This window comes from Ictalurus furcatus, chromosome 1 (genome assembly GCF_023375685.1).
Source record: "Ictalurus furcatus strain D&B chromosome 1, Billie_1.0, whole genome shotgun sequence".
In the NCBI taxonomy this organism is placed as follows: Eukaryota; Metazoa; Chordata; class Actinopteri; order Siluriformes; family Ictaluridae; genus Ictalurus; species Ictalurus furcatus.
The window spans coordinates 2,737,572-2,760,736 of record NC_071255.1 but is presented as its reverse complement, the minus strand read 5'-3'; the positions used below and the strand labels follow the sequence as shown (position 1 = coordinate 2,760,736).

Sequence of the window (23,165 nt, the reverse complement as noted above, 5' to 3'; positions counted from 1 at the left end):
TGCATAAGGAATTCCTTCAGAGTATAGCAAACTCCTTTTCATATACACAGGAGACACAGTCACATATGCTAATTAGTGCTAATTAGGGGCGGGGCCAATGGTTCTCAAACTTAAAAATCATCTGTAAGGGCACTAAATTGTGTTTCCTTGCATGTAGAGGAACCCTATAGGGCACTCCATCACACATTTTCCACTGTAAGTGCACCCATTTGAGCTTCATCATGTTTCCTTGCATGGAGATGCACCCTATAGGGCATCGCATCATGTTTTCTTGACTGGTAAGAGCACCCTATAGCGCGCTTCATCATGTTTCCTTTCACATAGAGGAACCCGATAGGCACTGCATCACATCCTGTATTCTCAAATCTAATCAAATTTTATTTGTCACATGCATAGTATGACACACAGTGAAATGCTTTTTTTTTTCTCAACTGTACGGGCACCATAGAGTGCACTTCATCTCATTTTCTCACATATAAGGGAAACCTATAGGGCACTGCACCACATATTCTCAACTAGAAGGGTGCCCTAGGGGGCACTTCATCATGTCATTCTCACACATAGGGGCACCCAATAGGGCATTTTGTCACATTTTCTCATACATAGTGGCACCCTAGAGGGCATGTCATCACTTTTTTTTTTCAATTTGACGGGCAGCCAACAAGGACTTTAATCACATTTTCTCCACGGTGAGGGCACCCTAGAGGTACTTCATCGTGTTTCCTTGAGTCTAGTGGAGCCCAATAGTGCACTGCCTCATGTATTCTCCACTATAAGGGCACCCTATAGGGCAGTGCATCACATGTTCTCAATTGGAAAGACACCAATTAGTGCACTTTGGTGTGTTTCCTCGCATGCAGAGGATCCTATAGGGCACTGCAGCATGTGTTTGTCACTGAAAGGGCACCCTAGAGGACACTTCATCATGTTTTCTGACAGGTACGGGCACACTATAGGGCACTGTCACATTTTCTCATATAGTGGCACCCTAGAGGGCATTTCATCTGTTTTTTTCTTATTTTCATTTGAAGGGCAGCCATTAGGGCACTTCATCATGTTTTCTCACATGTAGCTGCACCCTAGAGGGCATTTTATCATCTTGCACATAGGGGAAACCTATAAGGTACTGCATCTCACTTTCTCCACTTGGACGACACCCTATAGGGCACTTCAACATGTTTCTTCATATGTAGAGGGGCTTATAGGGAATTGTTAGGGACATTATATAGTTTTAGTATTTAAACCTGTTTTATCATACTGGAGAGAAGACCAGCACAGATTCTCTTCCTGTAGAGATTACTAACAATTTTGCAGACACTTGCAGAGGGATCTTGGTCCAGTCCTCGGAAAATTTTACACTGCTTTATATATTTTTATGTTTGAGTATATGAACTCAATTCAGACTCCTGGTTTGTAGTAGGGTTCAAATCCGGTGGCTGGTATTGCTATAGCAAAACAACTGATTTGGAGTTACTTTACTTTATTTAGCTGTTACTTGAGTACATTTTTGGAACTGTTTAATTGACTTATTATTATAAATTAATTACGTGTGTCATTGTTGATTTTTGGAAGGAGTCTCCATTCTTAGTGCTATGTAACAGTCAGGTAAAGCTGCAACTTTACGTCTTAAACGTTTTCTGACATCCTCAGGACAGAAGAGTTTACACTTTTTTGGTCTTTTCATTGTAACAAGCTGAAGTGGAGGGGGTTGGGCACAGTGGGGAGGAGGTTGGGCACAGTGGGGAGGAGGTTGGGCATGTTCGCCTCACACTTCCAGGGTTGAGGGTTCGATTCCTGCCGCGGCCCTGTGTGTGCAGAGTTTGCATGTTCTCCCAGTGCTTTGGGGGTTTACTCCAGGTACTCCGATTTTCCTCCCCCAGTCCAAAGACATGCATGGTAAGCTGATTGGCATGTCCAAAAAATGTTCATAGTGTATGAATGTGTGCGTGATTGTGCTCTGTGATGCACTGGCACCCCGTCCAGGGTGTCCCCCGCCTTATCCCCCCGTGTATCCCCAGGTTCTCCGCGAGATTATCTTGGATGGATGGATTATCTTCAAGACAGAGAAAAAAGACAGGCTGGTGTGCGACGATTCTTTACAGCTCCTCGTACCCTCTCCCTCAAGATTCAACGTAACTGTAAATGGATAAAAACTATGATGTGTCTTGCTTCAATGAAAAAAACAGCCAAATTCCAAGTTGTATAAGAGGAATAAAAACACCACCACCCTTGTACTGGCTAGCTAATGAACTGGCCTCTGAGTGTGCTCTATCCCAGAATGCACTGCGGCGCGCAATGACGTCAAGGACGACAACAACAAAACAGAGCAGCAGTAACACAGTGGAAGGGTGTTAGCCTGTTTAGATAGCTCTCACGGTTGAGAAGAACATTAATGAGATGTACAGAATTTACATTCATGACAAGGAGGATTGTTGTGATTATTATTAGTGTTTAGAGTAATGTGTACGGACCGCGTTTTTAAGGAGTGGTGTCAGATTTGAATTGCACGGTTGTATGCCTACATGAAGAGCAAAGCCCGTGTGTATTTACTGCCTGGGTATTAGCGCTAGCCTGTTAGCCCGGCAGCTAATCCAGCTAGCATAGCATTCACAGCCTGTATGTGCAGCTAGCGTTAGCCTCGGAGTGTTAGCCTGGGAGCAAGCGAGCTTTTTGCTGCTGCTCGACTTAACGCGAAGGATGGACACCGACAAATAACAGGTAAAATATTATTCAATAGCAAAATTTAGCGTATAGCATATTAGCCTGCTGTCTGGATATTAGCAGACCTTATGACATTGTATGCAAGGAATGTTTTTTTTGCTATTTATTTATATATATATATATTTATATATATATAATTATTGTTTTTCTTGCTAGCAAGCTAGGATAGATCTTGGGGGGAAATAATACGAGGTTAACATGTTCACTTGTATAATGTAAAGTGTTTAGGTCACGATTTTAGACATGTATTTTGGTGCCTTTCACGTTGACCGGGTCAGTGTTACCTACTGCTGTCCGAGTCGATTCCGAGTCGACTCCGATTCCGAGTCGTCTCCACATAATATACACAATAGGCATGATATTGTTAGATTTCCACAAACGAAACCAATTTCCAAACAGTTTTCAAAAAGCAGCTGCAAACCGTGTTCGCAGTCGCGTTTTATTATTTGTTGACGCGTATAAATTTTGACGAATGAAAAAACGTGAATCCTCTACGTTTTCGTTTACAGGAACGTACAACGTCTGGCAAATTTCAGACGGAAACGCAAAGTCCGTCATGCGATTGCGTCTCTTACGTGTTATGACCCTGTCGTCGTATCGAAATACGGAACCTGGCGAAATAATTCGATCGGGAATATCAAATCCCTTCGTGTTTGCATTTCTGATGCTTTGTGCAGAATACGGCCAATCAGTGTCAGGGGCGGGACTACACCACGGGGCGTGTTTCCATTCGGAAGGGGTGTGTCGGAAGACTTTCCACAAACGTTGAAATTGAAATTTGCCGTACACTGTACGTTCGTATAAATGACAACGCAAGTATACACGATTTGCATTTTCATTTGAATTATTTCGCAGTTTATGCGTCCACAAATCGGAAACGCGATCGCAGTTGCTTTTGAAAATTGTCTGCAAAATACTAACATAGGACTGGAAAATAAATCTCTTACTACATTGTCTACTGATAATAATAATAATAAACCTCTTCTCATATATATTTTTATTTCCATTAAGTTACTGATGAGATTAATAATGATAGCAGTATATTTTCCTTCCCTTTCGGTTATTCATGTGTATGGTTATGTGAAGAAATTACTTCTACCTGAAATATACAGCCGTGTGAAAAATAATTACACCCCATCCCCATAGAATTTTTTGTTTGTTTGTTTGTTTTTGTTTTACATATTCGGACAAGCAAATATTTTGGTCTTTGAAACAGTGCCTATTAATAAAGGCGATAGACTCAATCAAATGAGACATAACGTTGACATTTTGTAGTAATTTTCACAAATGAAATGAACAAAAAACAGATCAGTTGCATGGTGAGGAAAAAAGTAAGTACACCCCTACATTTATCACACCTTCAAATCCATAAAATCAGGATCGGGTGCTGGTGATTCGAACCTGCTTATTTATACCCCTCTTGTATCTCTAATGTCTGGTGTAGGGCTGCAACTAACGATTATTTTGGTAATCGATTAATCTGTTGATTATTTCTTCGATTAGTTTGATTAGTGGGGCTATTTTTATTTCCTGTATCATCATAACCCCCCCGCCCCCCAAAAAAAAAAAAACTATGTTATTTCAGATTCTGCCTGATGTTCTCCTTCAAACATTGTGCAAATTGAAAGCTATGAAAAAGGTATTAAATGTCTCAATGTGGGCTATTTAAACAAATAAAATAAAAAAATTACATTATTTTGAAAACAAAACAAAAAACAATTGATTATCCACAAACTTTAAAGCAAACGTTAAATTGCTATATTAAAAACGCTAAAAAAGAAAAACAAAAGCACAAATTTAAGTGGTAAGAGGGTGAATGTTTTGCAGTAACACGCACATTCACTCATTTGAACATATTAATATGTTCCTTTATTCTGTAAACGTATGACATTTCTTACATTTATATTCAATTACATGTTATAACCCCATTACAGTTACAGCTCTCATAACAAACACAATCACTTTTGTTTATAAATAAAGCTAAATATAGCATCAGACTAATTCATTGTCGATTATTATAATTATCGATTAATTTTATCGATTAGTTGTTGTAGCCCAGGACCGGTCGTCCCAGCCAATACAGCCCAAGAGCAGACCATCTCGTGCAAAAAGAAGTCTCGGAGAAAACCCCAAAATTTCATCACAGGATCTGCTAGTAAGTCTTGGTGTCAAAGTGCGTGCGTCTACAATCAGAAAGATTGGACCTGCATGGGAGGCGTGCCAGGAAAAAGCCTTTGCAAGACTACAGTTTGCCAATGAGCATACAGGCAAAGACCAGGCCTTTTGGAATAATGAGTTGTTTGTCGCAGACCAAAGACAGTTTTTCAGAAGAAGCACCTCATACCAACTGTGAAGCACCATTGTGTTGCTGCCTCAGGGAATGGACAGCTTACATTCATTGATTCAACTATGAATTCTGCACCATATCAAAGAGCGCTTGAAGATAACGTGAGGCCATCTGTCTGAAAGTTGAATTGAAAGTGGACCTTTCAACAGGATAATGATCCTAAGCACACTCGCAAATCCACCAAGGAACGGCTCAAAAAGAAGAAATGGAGCGTTATGGAATGGTCTACTCAAAGCCTGGATTTGAATCCCATTGAAATGTTGTGGGGGGATTTGAAACGGGCAGAACATGCAAGAAAACCCTCAAACATCTTGCAGCTGAAAGAATATTGCATGGAAGAGTGGTCAAAAATTCCAGCAAGCCTGGTGGACAATTATGCAAAACGCCTACAAGAAGTTATTTCTGCTAAAGGGGGCAATACTAGTTCCTGAGGCCAAGGGTGTACTTACTTTTTCCACAGAAGAATATCACATCTATTGCTATTTCTGTTGAATAAATGATTGCAAAAGCTCATTTTCCTTGTGGGTTTGTTCAGATACATCAACGTTATTAATAGGCACTGTCAAAAAAAGCCAACAATTTCCATGGGGTGTACTTTATTTTTTCATATGATTGTAAGTCTGAGTTTAAAATTGTGGAGCAGCACAATGAGTTAATCCTAGTTTACTGTAAATCTAATGATATCACAAACGCAAGATGATTATTTCGAAGTTTCATGCGATAACCTTTAAATTAATCCTGGTTGAAGCTTAATCTTTAACTGTCAGAGCTGATTTCACTGGACTCAAATTAACAACAGATTAGTGTATTTTTTTTAACTAGTTTATTTAATAAACAGTAAATTATTTTTATAATTAACTATACCCAAACATGAACAGAGAGGAAAAAAAAAATATAGAATTGTCTTTCTATTTTTTAGTGGACTACGTATAGGTTAATTGGCACATTAATTATACAGTAACATAAGCAGAACAGTTAAACGACACGGAATCGACTCCTTATTATTCAGAGGATTAATTATAGATGAATGGTATTTTGACTGGTTTATTACACACAGTTGGTACAGTAAATTCTTTTTACACTATTAATATGGAACTCTTAACTAATCACACTTTTAATTGCGCACGAACATGAGCTGAAAAATCAAACGACACTGAATCGACTCTCTATTCTTCAGCGGTTTGATTATAGATTACGGCTAGTTCTTGCTATTTTTCCCTCGAGGAAATAAATTAAATTATTCTTAGACTAGGTATATGTATACGTGATACCGAACTCTGAATTATCACACGTTAAATTCTGGATGAACACGAGGAGGGAAAATTAAACGACACGGAATCGACTCTGGGTTTTATTTATGCGCGTCGAGAATCGGAGAATCCACACTGCTCTTTAAATCCGGACTCGCAGAATCGAATCTTTTCGGAATCGACTCGTTCCTGGAATCGACTCCAAACCCCAGGCTGACAGATGCAGATATTAGCATTGCCGAGTTAGCTAGCGGCATTATCTCGTAACGCGGACGTTAAAGGGCGTTTTAAGCGTTTACACTTTACAAAACCAAGCTTAATGATGTTAAACAGAGGCCCATCTCTCTAAAATAACGTATTCCTTCTCTAATTTTTGACGTTATATGTTTTATAGATAGAAAATTTTAATCCGCGTTGACGAGGAAAGCTTTCAGTTATGAAAGCGCGTGCAGGCTAACTTACTGTCTCAGCTAATAACTGTGCTATTAATAAGTACTTTTTTTCTTCTTTTTCTTCGAGATACACACTTTTGGGTTGAGGTTTTACAACAAACTGCATGGTTTTATGTTCTAAATTGTTCAAATAGTGAAGTGAACAGTTGTCAGCAATACTAATGATTCACATAAGCGCCGATGAAACAACATGACTCAGCCTGAAATACTCCCTGTTAGCCGCTTGGTTAGTAAACAAACACACACACACAGAAGCTGTGCTGTATTAAATTGTTAATTGAGTTCCAGAAGAAGCAAAGTGTGCAGAGTAGAAGTGTAAGTGCCAGAGGTAGCGTAATGATGTAATATCCTGTCATAACATTAAACCATAACGTTAAACCCACCGACAGGTGACGTGAATATCGTTGATTGTCTTGTTACAGTGGCACTTGTCGGAGGGGGGTGTATATTATTTAGCAAGTGAACAATCAGTTCTCGAAGTTGACGTGTTGGAAGCTCCTACCATGGGCATCAGAACTGGACCATGGATCAATGGAAGAAGGTGGCCTGGTCTGATGAGTCACGTTTTCTTTTACGCCGTGTGTAAGGTGTGTGTGCGGTTGCTTACCTGGGGAAGAGATGGCACCAGGATGCACTATGGGAAGAAGGCAAGCTGGTGGAGGAAGTATGATGCTCTGTGCAGTGTTCTACTGGGAAACCTTGGGTCCTGGCATTCATGTGGATCTTACTTTGAGACGTAGCACCTACCTAAACAAGTACACCCGGCATTCCCTAATAGCAGTGGATCTTTCAGCAGGATATTTCGCCCTGAGACGCTGCAACAACGGTTCAGGAGCGGTTTGAGGAACATGAAAGAGTTCAAAGTGTTGACCCGGCCTCCGAATTCCTCAGATCTCGATCCGATCGAGCGTCTGTAGGACGTTCCGATCGAACAAGTCCGATCCACGGAGGTCCCACCACGCAACTTACAGGACTTAAAGGACCTGCTGATAATGCCTTGGTGCCGGATCCCACAGCACACCTTCAGAGAGTCTTGTGGAGTCCGTGCCTCGACGGATCAGAGTGGTTTCCTGATATTCTGGAAATATAAATAAAACACAAACGGTAACGTTTGTTAGCTAGCGAGTTTGTATCGTAGCACTGTCGTACACAGGAGCGACGACTTCTACTTGTCTGAGTGGTCTCGAAAGGAAACGTTGCTTGTACTAGATTGAAGGACAGAACACGTTTTTTTTTTGGGAAATATATATTTAGGAAGGTCTGTGTCTTGGGATGTACTTTTGTAATTAATGACCGTAAACGACCCGGATTCTTTTCCTCCTCAGGTGAGCATCGCAGACTAGATGAAGGAGCCAGGCCACACGGAAGCTGAGTGGAGAATTCAACATGAAGTTGTACGTGTTCCAGGTCAATAACGGGAGCACGTTGACGTTCGACACCGAACTAGCCGTGCAAACGTAAGTCGTCTCCGGAAACCGTGCGGTTTTCGGAGCGTCACGAATAACGTGGGAATTTAATGACGTGTCCACATCTGGTGCCTGGTGAAGCATACAGTAATTAAGGCTGATGTGTCTTGGATGACTTCCTGTTATTTAACATTAACCCCCACCCCCCCTCCCCCCCCCAAACACACAAAAACAAATGTGTTTGTTGTGTTGCAGTGTTCTGGACCTCAAACATGCCATCCAGGCTAAGTACAAGATCGCCACTCAGCATCAGGTGCTGGTGGTTAATGGCGGCGAGTGTATGGTGGCCGAGAGGAGAGTGTGTAGCTACAGTGCTGGCACGGTGAGTAACGTGTGTGTGATGTCGGTGAGCGAGTAAGCCTGGTTAGTTTTGCAGATTAATTAGGGTTCACCTGTTATTTTAAGCGCAAGAGACAGACATTTTGTAATTAAACATAACATGATGACTCCGATGACATTTTCTTTTCCTAGGAGGAAAAAATGCTCTTATCCAGTGAAATGCAGTGTTTTGTTTAGCGGAGCGAGCAGTTAATACATCAAATTAACTCCACGCACTCTTTTTTTTTCTTTCTTTCTTCTCATCTCATGTGCCAGGATACAAACCCCATCTTTTTGTTCAACAAAGAGATGATCTTGTGCGACCGTGCGCCGACGATCCCCAAAACCACCTTCTCCGTCGAGAACGAGATGGAGATGAAGGTGGAGGAGTCGCTCATGATGCCGGCCGTGTTTCACACCGTGGCCTCGCGGACGCAGCTCGCTGTGGTACTCCTCTCGCACGCTTTAAAAACGAGGCTTATACGCCCGTTAAGACAAAATTATCCTCGTAATGAACCGTTTGAAGGTCAGAAGAAGAAACATGTCATGTTTTTGTGTTGTATTCTCTTCTCCTCCCACAAGGAAATGTTTGAAGTTGCGAAGAAGCTGTGCTCCTTCTGTGAACGCCTGGTCCACGATGAACACCTTCAGCACCAGGGCTGGGCTGCCATCATGGCCAACCTGGACGACTGCACCGCGTCCTATCAGAAGCTGCTCTTGAAATTCGACGTGGCCTACACTAATTACCAACAGGATTTCGAAGACATCAAACTGAAGCTGACAAAGTGAGTAGTGTGCTCAGCTATGCAGAATGTTACCTTTCCGTACCTTAAAAAGTCACACCCGTTATTTTATTCCGCCGCTCGTTTTACATCCAGGCTCGGGACGGCCGTCTCGGTCATGGCTAAGATCCCGCTGCTGGAGTGCCTGACCCGCCACAGCTACAGAGAAAGCCTGGAGAAATCCTCTTCGCCTCGTCCCAGGACCGAGGCCGAGCCTGACGTCGGAGAAGGACGACAGACGTCCTCCCAGTCGGCCATCTTGTGCCCGACGGAGGTCCGGCAGACTTCAGGAGGCTCTGCGGCTCAGGACGGAGCGGTGGGGAGGAGCAGCAGCAGCAACTGCGGGCTTCAAGAGGCACTGGAGGAAGAAAAGGAGCAGGACGAGGCGGACAAAATGGCGGACGCTCCTTCGTTTAACGTCACGCTGCTGGACTGGATCAATGTACAGGACCGACCCAATGACGTCGAGGCTGTAGTGAGGAAGTGCTTCGACTCCATCAACAGAGTAAGCAAGCAAGCGCGAGAGCGTTAAAGCGACACGATCAAAAATCCGTGTACGGGTTTTAACCATCTGTAAGTAACGGTCTATCTGGAAAGTCACGACGAGCATGAGTTACACAGAATCGATCAATTATACACTTTTAAGTTTATAGCGACACCTGATCCTTTTATGGGACGTACCGAGGAGACGTTTTTAGCAGTCGTAGGTACTTCTAGCGGAAGTTTATTTTCTTTAACTGTACTCTTGTAACACTTTGTAATCATCCGCGATTGTTGTCGTCTCACGTCGGCGTGCGTTCTGATGTGTTCGCAGCTCGATCCGCGGATTATTCAGCCGTTTCTTGTCGAGTGCCGGGACACCATCACCAAACTGGATAATCAAAACATGAAGGCCATAAAGGGGCTCGAAGACAGATTGTACGCACTCGACCAAATGATCGCCAGCTGCAAGAAGCTAGTGAACGAACAGAAGGAGCTCGCTCAGGTACGGTGTTTTAAATAAAGAAATAAATAAACAAGTAAAAAGGTCCGTTTGTTTTGCACATCTTTATTACATCGTTATAGTGCATTTTCGCTTTTTTCACCTTAGTCATGTTTGTTTTTGTTTTTTTACAGGGATTTTTAGCCAATCAGATGAGGGCTGAAAACCTGAAGGACAACTCGGTGCTGCCGGACCTGTGTCTGAGTCACGCCAATCAGCTGATGATCATGCTGACCAACCACAGGAAGCTGCTGGACATTAAGCAGAAGTGCACGACTGCCAAACAGGAACTGGCCAACAACCTGCAAGTCCGTCTCAAGTAAGGCCCGTTGTGGCTCAGAACGGCTTGGTCTGTTGATCGGTCCGTTGATTGGATCGGATCGGAGAACGGCTGACGATGTCATTATGTCTTGCTTATAGATGGTGCTGCTACGTGATGCTGCATGCGGATCAGGATGGCGAGAAGCTCCAAGCGCTGCTGCGCCTCCTGACCGAGCTGCTGGAGCGAGTGCGCGTGGTGGAAGCCCTCAGTACTGTCCCGCAGATGTACTGCCTGGCCGTGGTGGAGGTGGTGCGCCGGAAAATGTTCATTAAACACTACAGAGAGGTAAGGTGATCAGTCTGACCTGACCGTACCCCGGTGACATATTTCTCAAGGTCACGATTCCTAACCCCTGTGCAGTGATCCCCCCCTCCCCCGTTACACCACATTCCTAAGTGTTATATTGTCATTTATCCCAGATCAGTCCACGCTGGAATCTAGTAAAAATCCTCGAGTTCTGTTTGTTTATTCTGCACACGTAGCATGCAGTTTCAGCAACAGTTCTTTCTCTGCTTTGTGTTTCCTTTCAGTGGGCCAATGCCCTGGTTAAAGATGGGAAAAACCTCTATGAGGCAGAGAAGGTCAAAAGGGAGACGTTTGGCAAGCTGTTCAGTAAGTATGAGCTCACTGTGTGTGTTCTCTACAAATCTGCTGAGCTTCATGTGAATACGGATAAAGAGCACCGAGGTTCTGGAGTGTGTTTGAAGCGGTTCTTTACCAAATCCGCCTCCGACTTTTTTTTCTTTCTTCTTCTTTCCCTTGTAGGAAAGTCGTTCCTCAGAAATCGCTTGTTTCGAGGACTCGACTCATGGCCTCCCTCGTCGTTTTGCGTAAGTGTTGGAACGTGCCGTAGCGTATCTCGTGATAATTAAAATTTTTCTCTGATCGCTCTTTCACTTGCTCGTTTTTTTTTTTTCCTTTCCTTTCAGACAAGAAAGCCTCGCAAGTTTGACTTTGAGCTTCCGGACATTTCTCTGAACGACCTGCAGTATCTGAAGAGCTGCTGTCCTGCTGAAGTGCAGCCTTTTCTCAGGTAAAATACAAGTACATACACGGAGGAAAAGTAATTGCCAAGTAAGGAATAAAACCGTTGTGGATGTGCTGTTAAAGGAAGATGATGACTGGGTGGAATAATGCGGCCTGAAGCAAGGCGGAGTTATTTTTACCACCCTGAAGTGTTTTAATCCTTGTATATGACAGCAACTTGCCAACTATTACTTTTTGTAATTTAGTAAAGAGCAACACAGTGTAAAAAAAGTTCCTGGGCTCAAGTTCCTGGGCTCAGAGTTCTGGGCTTTCATTCCTGTGTTTTTGCTCCTGTGCTTCCCGGTATTAATTTCCTGGTCTTTAGTTCCTGGGTTTTTGTTCCTGTGCTTCCCAGTATTAATTTCCTGGCCTTTAGTTCCTGTGCTTCCCAGTATTAATTTCCTGGTCTTTAGTTCCTGGGTTTTTGTTCCTGTGCTTCCCAGTATTAATTTCCTGGTCTTTAGTTCCTGGGTTTTTGTTCCTGTGCTTCCCAGTATTAATTTCCTGGTCTTTAGTTCCTGGGTTTTTGTTCCTGTGCTTCCCAGTATTAATTTCCTGCTGTTTAGTTCCTGGCCTTTAGTTCCTGTGCTTCCCAGTATTAATTTCCTGGTCTTTAGTTCCTGTGCTTCCCAGTACTAATTTCCTGGTGTTTAGTTCCTGGGCTTTTGTACCTGTGCTTCCCAGTATTAATTTCCTGTGTTTAGTTCCTGGGCTTTAGTTCCTGTGCAACCCCGTATTAATTTCCTGGTCTTTAGTTCCTGGGCTTTTGTTCCTGTGCTTCCCAGTATTAATTTCCGGGTCTTTAGTACCTGGCCTTTAGTTCCTGTGCTTCCCAGTATTAATTTCCTGGTCTTTAGTTCCCGGGGCTTTTGTACCTGTGCTTCCCAGTATTAATTTCCTGGTCTTTAGTTCCTGGGCTTAGGTTCCTGGGCTTCTCAGTATTAATTTCCTGGGCTTGTGGTTCCCGGCTCAAGTTCCTGGGCTTTAGTTCCTGGGCTTTAGTTCCTGGGCTTCTCAGTATTCATTTTCTGGGCTCAACTTCCTGGGCTTTAGTTCCTGGGTTTAGTTCCTGTTCTTCCCAGGTTTCATTTCCTGGTCCAAGTACCAATCAAATCCTTGCCACACTGAACTCATTCTGTCTTATCATTGAGGCACTTTGTTGTATTTTTGTATTCTTGCCATACTTCTTGTATATGACACCAATTTGCCAAGTATTGCTTTTGTAAATTTATTAAAGAACAGCACAATCTACAATGTAATCCAGTTATAGTTACAGTCAATGTTTGAAAAAACCAACAGTTTAGGTCCTGTTATGACTTGCGTTGTAGCAGGTATAAACAGTCATTCCCTCACCTGCCTTTCTTTTAATGCTCTCGAAATTAAGAAGACAAAACAAACACAGCTTGTCATGTTCTCAAGAAACCACAAAGTGTAAACTCTGTCCTGAAGACTTTTCCCATGTAAGAACATCCTGTCATTGTCAATCCCAGTATTCATTTCTTAGACTTAAAACTCTGGGCTTTATCTTTTAGGATCAGGTTCCTGGTCTTAATCGAATCTTTGCGACACTGAACTATATTATGTTTTATCTTTGTGGCACTTGGTAGTACTTTTTATATTCTTGCCATAATCATAATGCCGTTTTCCTTTAGGGTTCCATCACTATGTGATTTTGAGCCATTAAACCATCATACAGAAGCTCTTCACCAGCTGGTACAAGCAGCTCGGAGTGTAGACGAGATGTCTCAAACCATCACAGACTTACTGAGTGAACTGAAGGTAGAAAACCACTTGTTTTTCTCAAGATTTTATTTACATTTTTTTTTAAAATTTAAGATGTTTTTATCGTCCCAACTGTCTGTAAGATTGGTGTTATGGTGTAAGACAATTTTTGCCGTCTTTGAAGGTTTCTGGGAGCCAGAGTGCACGGAGACCCAGCTCGGAAAGCAGAACAGAGACCATGCCCACCTCATCTAAAACCCTTCCTGCCCTCAGTATACAGTCTCCACCCACTCAGCCCCTCTCCCTTCCAGCTCCATTAGAAGATCTGTCCCCTGACAGTATAGACGCCCATACGTTTGACTTTGAAACCATAGGACACCCCAACATGGATCCTGTGCTCCAGCAGGGCTCTCTGGACCTGGACTCTTTAGCCGAGAGCCCGGAGTCAGACTTCATGTCAGCGGTCAATGAGTTTGTCATCGAAGAGAATGTAACGTCACCCAATCCCATCAGTGATCCTACAAGTCCTGAGATGATGGTCGAGTCTCTTTACTCCTCTGTCATCAATGCTATAGATAGCAAAAGGATCCAGGACACGACCATGCTCGAGAGAGAGAACTCCAGAATCACGAAGCTCAAGCTGACCATAGACAAGTACCGTTCAGCTGCCGAGGAGTCTCAGAGCAACATGAGGAAAGTCAAGGATGACCTCTGTCATTTCCAAGGACTTGTTTTGAAAGAGCAGCGGGACTTTGGCTTCGCCTTGAAGAAGATGAGCGCAGAAATTCACAGCGTGGTCAACAACATCAGACGTCGTCAGGAAGAGGAACTCCGAGAGGCACACCAGAACGAGCTCCAAAAGCTGAAAGATGATCACGCAAAGCACGTCCTCCGGCTTACTGACGAGTTGGAAGGGAACCACAAGATCGTCCGGGACGTCCAGAGGGCCATGCTCGAACTCGAAGGGCTTGTGGAAAGGAAAGAGAAAGAGCTGGCTCAGATGGAGGGCGAGAGAGAACGCTTACTCCAGGAGATACGCAACAGCCACCAGCAGGCTGTCCAGGAGTTGGAGAGGAACCTTTCAGAGCAAAGCAAGGCACTTCAAGACACCTTGCGTTCCAGAGACGCCCTCGCCGACCAGCTGGACGGCCTGCAAGTCGAGATTGAGAGGAAGATACGCCAAGAAATGGAGAACGCGGAGAAGAACCATCTCCAAGACTTGGAAGCTCGTCTGAAAAATGAGCACAGAGCGCAAATGGAGATCCTGAAACGTGATAGCCAGGGTGCTCTAGACACCCTAACCCTTGAGAACCAAGCCAAACTAAAGGAACTCGCGGAATCGCAATTGACGGAACGGAAGAAGCGCGAGAGCCTCATCAAGGACTATGAGGCACGCATCGGTGAGCTCGCCGACACTCGATGCAAGCTGGAAATGGAAATGGCTCTTAAAGAGACCGAAACCGAAGACCTACGCTTGCAATACGAGGATGCCAAGAACCAGCAGGAGGAGGCACTTAAGGCCGAGATGGAGTCACGGACGAAGGCCCTCCGGGAGCAAGTCGAGGCGCTGACGCAGCAGCTGCAGAAGAAGAACGAGGAGCATGAGCAAGGCCTCGCCGAGCTGCGCGCTCTCATGCGCCTCGAGAAGGACCACTGCATCTCGGAGCTGGTGGAGCGGCACGATGAGGAGAGCACGCTGCTGCGCCACGAGTTCTCCGCGCTCAAGCAGAAATCGCAGGACGCCGAGAAGGACCGCGAAGAACGCCTACAGGAGATCCAGCGCCAGCTGGAGGACCAGCTCGTGACTTTACGCAAGGAACGGGAGGAGGAGCAGAGGGCGTTCAGCGATAAAGAGCTCGACTTGCAAACCGCCGTCAGTGACCTGCAGGCCGTAAACTCGCTCCTGTCAGGGCAGCTGGAGCAGGAGCGTCAAGAGGCCCGCAGAACCGTAGAGGAGGAGAAAGAGGCGCTAAAACACGCCTTACTGCAGAAGGACGAGCTGGAAGCGAAGCTGTTAGGGAAAATTAAACTACTCGAAGCTCAACTTGAGGAAAGACAATCCACTGACAAGTAAGTGAGACTTTTTAATCAGTCGTCTCATCTCGTTCCTCTCTAATTTGAGTCAAGATCGTAGTACTCAACCTTTGTACACCGATTTAAAATCCACTAACTTGGCCAAGTTACAGAGGAGCTGACGCCGGAGATGGAAAATCTGTGGACGTCGCATTGCAGCAGAGGTTGGATGAAGAACGAGCGTCCCTTCTGGGCCAGCTGGAGCTGCTGGAGAGGAAGAAGAACGAGGAGCTGCAGAATCTGAAGACCTTGCTGATCGCTGAGCAGCAGGTAGGAGACACTGGAGGTGTATCTATACGTGCAACAGTGGATACACTTCTGGATAGAAGTCGGTCTGACACACCCGATTCAGCCTTTCTGTACTAAACATCGACTTTATTTTGTGTACAGACTAATTTCAATACTGTACTGACGCGAGAGAAGTTAAAGAAGGAGCAGATCATCAACGAGCTGAGTGAGAAGCTGAAGAAGGTCATGCTGCAGCAGGAGAAGGATAAGAGTAAGTTCTCCTTTATTCGCTGTGCTTGTTACAGAAATACGTTCCAAGAATCCACTGTAGTAGTAGTAGTAGTAATAATAATAATAATAATAATAATAATGTTTGTGAACTTGTTTTCTTTCCACCTTCAGGCCTGATTGAGTCTCTCTCCGAGGACCGAGCCACCATCCTGCAGGAGAAAAAACACCTAGAGGAGGAGCTCAACCGCCTCCGGAGCTCCGCCCTCGTCTCCTCCGCTTTCTTTGTGCCCAATCCCGTCGCCGTTGCCGTGGAGATGCCCGGAGCGTACGGACCTGTCCCTGCTGAAGTCCCCGTCCTGCCTGGTCTGGATTCGGAGCGGCTGGTGTCCGTGGCCGCGCTGCGAGACGATGACCGGGTGGACTCTGCTGTCGAAGCGAGCATGATGACAGTCCAGTAAGCATCAGTTTTATATACGTGTAACAAAATCCGCACAAGAACGAACTCAGTAAAGTAGAGAGAGTGACGCAGACTCTCTAGGTGAGAGATCATCGGGGCTTTCTTTGGCCAGGTTGTGGAACATCAGGAGATCAGATATAGCAAGAGAGAGCACTAAGTTTTTAATTTCTAAACCATTACAAGTATATACCAGTGCTTTCACTGAGAAAGTGATTCGACTCTGAATCGACTCATGTGTCACCTGACTCTTTTTTTTCTCCCTTTTTTTTTCTCCCCCCCAGTGCGAGCTCGTAAACCGAGGCGCGAGACGCAAACTAAGCCAAATCACAAAGATTTGGACGGGGAAAATGAATTTATATAATGGTCTAATCCTTTATTTTAGCCCTGTCTGGGTGCTTGGAGGAGGTTTATTTAACTTCTTCCATATTACCAGAAGTTTTTCAGCCCCTTTTTTCGGTTCGTTTAATGCCGTTTGTCGAAACAAACGACACATGAATCAAAAGTACCGTCACTGTCCGTACGTCAAACGTTCCTTGTTCAGTTATAACATTATTGCCTATGTTTCCAGAGATGTTGTAAAACTGCTGTTTTATTTTCTCGTAGTGATAACGCGCCGATGCTGTCTGAGGAGAAGCAGCGGATACTGATTTTGGAAAGAGTGAGCGCATCTTCTCCTCTACACACACTTCTACCTTTCACGAAGACCGATAAAGATTACAGATGGCGTTATTTACTTATTTCTTTATTTTTGTTTTACAGACTCTACACATGAAAGAAGAGGAGAACAAGCGGCTCAGCCAAAGACTGGTACGTGTTCCGCGGTAGCTTTTAAGAAAGGCTCGCTTCTTCACACACACACACGGTTTGTTTCAAATCGAACAGAAGTGTTCGTTTAAATGGCACCAGGAACATCGTACAGCTGAATTATCGCAGACTCTTAATACGTCTAATACATAACAAGAAGCGTTAATTCGCGCATCGTCGAATTAGAGGACCGGCGTCGTGCAGGTGGCGAGCAGCACGTTATCAGCCGTTAATTAAAACACAAGCCTCTTTAACCTGATTGAATTGGCTGTCCTGCAGGACTGGTCCTGCACACAATTATTCATCTTTTATTTATTTATTTATTAATTTGTTTAGTATGAAAAGCTTAACAGATCACCCTAGTGAGAGCAGGACCCAGAGGAATGTTCTGTCTGTGAGAAGTTAATTTGCTTCAGAGTACCATCTCATCGCTCAATGAGGTGCTCATAAACACCACTAGGTGGCACTGTAACCAAATTAAATGATGCCTGACCTTCACTGCCTGCTTTATTGGATTTAATCCACACTACACTATGTATAAATCCCTCCAACCCCTCAAAAAACAGCCTATTATTAATTTTAACATTCATGCCTGTGTGGTTTTTTTTTTGGGGGGGAGGGGGGGGGGGATTTTTTTGGGCTCTCAAGGACACAAAATATCGGTTCTTTTTTGCCCCCCCCACCCGTTATAGTGTGAGGCAGTTGGCAAATAGTTAAAGTGAACAAGGAGTCGTGCACGCAAATTGCCGGTTAGCCAGTCGGAGGACGAAAGGAAATTTTACGGTGTCAAGAAGGACAAGAGAGACTAAAATAGCCTTTTCCAAATAAGGAACGGAGAGACAAAGCTTTAAAAAAAAACAAAAAAAAAAACAACTTCTCAGATATACAGAATCTGCCATTTTAAATAGAAATAGAAACAATGCTGGTGCATTGGAAACATTATCATTTATGGTCATGGAACAACAAGATTTTGAAATTTGTTTTTGTTTTTTTTTATAAATGTTTTTGTCCTAAATTGGTGTCTGTTTGTGTCGCGCCTCGGCTACGACCGAAATGCTAACAAAATCTTCTCAGTACCGTATGTGGTATTTCTCCATCATTTCACACTGCACCTCTTTTTGATTTCTCGATTCTGATTGGTCGGAAGGTGTTGATGCGATTTCTTCTGTTAAGGCGTGCCTTCCCGCTACGTTATCGTTGCCATAGTAACAACAGTGCCGCTCCACGTAATCCAATAGTAGCAATAAGCGGACGAAAATACGTGATGTTAATTAACAAAGAAAAACCTACAGTTGTTGACACAGCGGTGCTTTCTGGAAGGAAGGCAGGAAGGCGTCTCCTGTTTCAGTGCTTTGTTAGTAAGTCCCGCCCCCCCGATATTCTCAGGGCAGAGTGGTTTCTCGGGAACGTAAAAAGCCGTGTTTTGATAGCTCCTGTAATGTAAGCGATAACTTGTAAGGCGATTGTAATCGGGTAAAAAAAAGTCAGAGAGTGGTGTATTAAGGTCGTCAATAATCTCCTGTTCTGTTTAGATGTCACAGAGCATGTCGTCCGTATCCTCGAGGCATTCGGAGAAAATCGCCATTCGAGAGTAAGTCTCATTCTTTATTTATTTATTTACTTACTCACTTGCTTATTTTTTAACCTGGAGTTCTTATATTTATTTATTTACTTACTTACTTATTTTTTAACCTGGAGTTAGTTTGTTTATTTATTTATTTAAACAAATAAAAAATTCTGTCCCTTTTCTTTCTTGGCAGTTTTCAGGTTGGCGATTTGGTCCTCATAATCCTGGACGAGCGGCACGATAATTACGTGCTGTTCACCGTCGGCCCCACTCTCTACTTCCTGCACTCGGAATCTCTCGCTGCGCTGGACCTCAAGCCGGGTATGCACTTGCACACACACACGCACGCACACAGAGAGAGCACTGTCTGGAGTCAAAAACATTAATAGTAAAGTGTGTTAGAGCGGTCCTTTACCTTCGAACGCGGTTCAATATGTATGACCTTGTCACTGTAGAACATCTCTAACCCCTGACAGAACAAAATCAGCAAAGAGACACTAAGCGCGTATAGAGGGCTGGAATAAAATTTAAACAAAGATGATTCACGATCCACATAAAAAACTTTGTCTGCAGACTGGAATCCTTTTGAATGCAGTTTTTACGTTATACAAAATGGCTTCCTGTTCACTGTACATGCGCACTGCTTAGACCACTCTATAATATAACACCGTCCACTGTACATGCGTACTGCTTAGACCACTCTATAATATAACACCATCCACTGTACATGCGTACTGCTTAGACCACTCTATAATATAACACCGTCCACTGTACATGCGTACTGCTTAGACCACTCTATAATATAACACCATCCACTGTACATGCGTACTGCTTAGACCACTCTATAATATAACACCGTCCACTGTACATGCGTACTGCTTAGACCACTCTATAATATAACACCATCCACTGTACATGCGTACTGCTTAGACCACTCTATAATATAACACCGTCCACTGTACATGCGTACTGCTTAGACCACTCTATAATATAACACCATCCACTGTACATGCGTACTGCTTAGACCACTCTATAATATAACACCGTCCACTGTATATGCGTACTGCTTAGACCACTCTATAATATAACACCGTCCACTGTACATGCGTACTGCTTAGACCACTCTATAATATAACACCGTCCACTGTACATGCGTACTGCTTAGACCACTCTATAATATAACACCATCCACTGTACATGCGTACTGCTTAGACCACTCTATAATATAACACCATCCACTGTACATGCGTACTGCTTAGACCACTCTATAATATAACACCGTCCACTGTATATGCGTACTGCTTAGACCACTCTATAATATAACACCATCCACTGTACATGCGTACTGCTTAGACCACTCTATAATATAACACCGTCCACTGTATATGCGTACTGCTTAGACCACTCTATAATATAACACCGTCCACTGTACATGCGTACTGCTTAGACCACTCTATAATATAACACCATCCACTGTACATGCGCTTTCATTAAAACTAAAATGAAAAAAGTCAATATTGACACTTGAATAAATGATCATTTTTTAAAAGTGCTGTAAATAAATAAGACAGGGTGGTAATAATTGGCGACTGACCCTGGTATCAGCCCAGCGATCGGTGGCATTTTAGCCCGAAGGCTGGATGCGTCTGCCATGAGGTTACGACTTGACCAGAGCTGGATTATATCAAACAGAGGGCGTGAAATCATTATCCTGTAACGTTCACGTCCATCTAAACAACTCTACTGGAAACGCTTGTTGGTCTAATAATATAAATATTTAAAAAAGGATTTTTTTTTTTTTTTACATAATTTTAAATACATATATGTATATATATCACGCCCACGTACACACCTATTCCAATAATCTACGTGTCTTTTTTTTCAATGTTGTAGCGACTGGAGCTACGAGGAGACCCTGGGTCCTGGGGAAGGTCCTGGAGAAAGAATATTGCCAGGCAAAAAAGGTGAAAACATTCAATATTGACATTTTTATTTATTTATTTATTTTAAAAATAACTTTATTCTGACGTTAGACGTAAAAAAAAAAAAAAAAAAAAGTATATATCTAATCCGTACACGTTTCTTGTGATTGATTTTACAAAAGAAAGGTGTTAATTGTGACCTAAATCACACCTTAAGCATTAAGTACTATCAATAACAGCAAGTATGTCTGTTTAATTGTAATTGTGTCTGTGTGTCTGTGTGTGTGTGTGTGTGTGTGTGTGTGTGTATGTGTGTCTGTGTGTGGGTGGCCTTCCCCTTCCCCCTCCTCCTCTAGGCCCAAAACCGCTTCAAAGTTCCTTTGGGCACCAAATTCTACCGAGTAAAAGCCGTGCCATGGAATAAGAAGGTGTAAAATTGTACAAAAAAACAACAACAAACAAACAAACAAAAAAACACAACAACAAGCTAGAATGTTTTTATTGCTCTTTATTTGATTTTTTTTTTTTTTTTTGGCGGACATCTTATGAGCGTCACTCAGAATTATTGTTTCCTCACGGAAAGACAAACCATTATCACTATTTCTTTTATTTAATTTTGTGTGGCAATCCATTTTATTATTATTATTATTATTATTATTATTCTTATGAATATAATTTTATTAGTTTGTTTTGTTTTGGGGTTTTTTTGTTGTTTTTTTTTTACCTCTGTTTATTCAGAGGTTTGTAAATGTGGACCAAAATATTCTGACTTGAATAGGGCAAGTCTGTAAAATTAACTCAAAGGAAAAAGATAAAAATCTATTTGGAGGATATATATTAGTTCGTTATAATGATTAATATTATTATTAATATTATTTTGTTCCGTTGTGGGAAGAGAACATTATGGAAAGTATCACTATGAAATAACATGCGCAAGGTTTTAAAACTATCCATGTATTGTAAATGTTTATGAGCGAATGTTCACGGCATGCATATACATATATTTTCTTTAACTCTGGATGTGTCGTAATCGGATATGTAGGTTTTAAACAGCAGCAACAACAAAAAAAAAAAAACGTTACACGACAGCACACGACCCCCTTCACGATTTTTTTTTGCGATCTTTCCAAAAAAAATGAATAAAAAAAACCAACAGAATGAAATAATGCACTTTGGGAGACGCGCCGATCCAAACGGGAAGCAGTTGTGCTGGCGGGAAAACGAGCGCAAAAATGAAAATCATTAGCAGCACATATCTTCCCACTGTTAGAGAACGTCAACGTGTAGAAACGGAATACTTCCTGTTCGTTGATGTGTGTTATTCTTTGATTAAATCATGACATTGTATATTATTCATCAAATTGCACAAGTTAAGGAAATGAAACATGAGTGTATTGTAAAAGAGTTTTCAAACAATAAAGGTTTGATCCCACCTACTCTTGAGTAGCTGGTTAGTGAAAAAGGAAAAAAAAAAGACAGATAAACTGTCATGACCGTGGGTATGGGATAGAAATGTTGATTTATAATGCATGTATTTGTACAAGCGGATATAATCGCGACCTGCTTACGTGTTGGAAGCGACTCTGCAGGTGTTCTCCTCACTTAATCGTAATCATTCAGTAATATAAAAGAGGTTTTTTTTTCTTTTCTTTTACCATATACGTGCACCATAGATCGCTTTATATTTCTTTCTTTGCTGACGAAGGGGTTGCTAATGAACCAGTTAATGTGTGTTAATCATGTCCTTGTAATTCATTTTTGTCATTTTTTTTTACTAATACAAATCAGAAACTGGTTTTCTACATTGTGTGATCATGCAAACCCCCGAACGAACCTCTAGATAAGTTGTTGTGGTGGTTATAATAAAACGAATCAACTACAGGGTGGTGTGATGATGATGATGATGCGGCGTTAGTGCTGCCACCCCGCCGTTGATTATTTTCCAATCACGGAACCTCCTGAAGCGTTTTATTCCTCTTAATATGCAAGCCCTGAACTGCAAGGTGTAAAAATGTTCTGTAGAAGCGCTCGGTCATTGTTCTGATTTAGTATCTACTTATTTCAAGATATTATCTCGTTTTGTTTTGTTTTTTTTGCAAGGTATCATTATTTTTGACCAAGTTGTTTATGTAAGATATCTTCTTATTTTGACTTAGTGACTCATTATTTTAATGACGTCCTTATCTCAAGATATTATCTCCTTATTATCGACTTAGAAACCCATTAATTCAAGATGCTATCTCATTGTTTTACTTACTAACTCATCATTTTGACTCAATATCTTGAATTGAGTTACTATCTCGTTTTATCTTAGTAACTCATTATTTCAAGATATCTCTCTTTTTTACTTACTGACTCATTATTTTAATGAAGTCCTTATTTCAAGATATTACCCCCTTATTTTGACTTGGTAACATAACGACTCGCCAAGTTTAAGATAATGACGAAGAAACGGAGAAATTTCACAGTGTAGGAAAACGTAAAGGTGCAGCTTT

At 42.5% G+C, this 23,165-nt stretch overlaps 1 protein-coding gene across 3 annotated transcripts; it reads left to right on the top strand.

The window, feature by feature from the left end:
- Positions 1-2,288: 2,288 nt before the first annotated feature.
- Positions 2,289-22,619, top strand: rb1cc1 (RB1-inducible coiled-coil 1). 3 transcript variants are annotated; one of them, XM_053612021.1, is made up of 23 exons: positions 2,289-2,718; positions 8,096-8,227; positions 8,432-8,558; positions 8,831-9,001; positions 9,137-9,339; positions 9,433-9,841; positions 10,151-10,321; positions 10,453-10,637; positions 10,739-10,925; positions 11,171-11,252; positions 11,406-11,470; positions 11,570-11,673; positions 13,319-13,445; positions 13,573-15,458; positions 15,569-15,731; positions 15,852-15,960; positions 16,092-16,374; positions 16,981-17,035; positions 17,137-17,184; positions 18,714-18,772; positions 18,942-19,069; positions 20,642-20,712; positions 21,027-22,619. In XM_053612021.1, exons 2-23 carry the CDS (start codon positions 8,157-8,159, stop codon positions 21,102-21,104), a joined length of 4,782 nt encoding a protein of 1,593 aa, XP_053467996.1. In that variant the 5' UTR covers positions 2,289-2,718; positions 8,096-8,156; the 3' UTR covers positions 21,105-22,619. The 3 variants fall into 3 exon arrangements, with proteins under 3 accessions (XP_053467996.1, XP_053468159.1, XP_053468072.1); XM_053612184.1 differs by having other exon boundaries at positions 2,290-2,718; positions 15,575-15,731; XM_053612097.1 differs by lacking the exon at positions 2,289-2,718 and adding an exon at positions 6,321-6,996.
- The last annotated feature ends 546 nt before the right edge of the window (positions 22,620-23,165 follow it).

What these genes read in the sequence shown, in the direction of transcription:
- rb1cc1 (XM_053612021.1), top strand. Translation starts at nt 8,157, where the DNA reads ATGAAGTTGTACGTGTTCCAGGTCAATAACGGGAGCACGTTGACGTTC. An exon ending in TCATTAAACACTACAGAGAG is followed by an intron (nt 10,926 to 11,170) that starts GTAAGGTGATCA and finishes GTTTCCTTTCAG; the next exon opens with TGGGCCAATGCCCTGGTTAA. An exon ending in TGCTGATCGCTGAGCAGCAG is followed by an intron (nt 15,732 to 15,851) that starts GTAGGAGACACT and finishes TTTTGTGTACAG; the next exon opens with ACTAATTTCAATACTGTACT.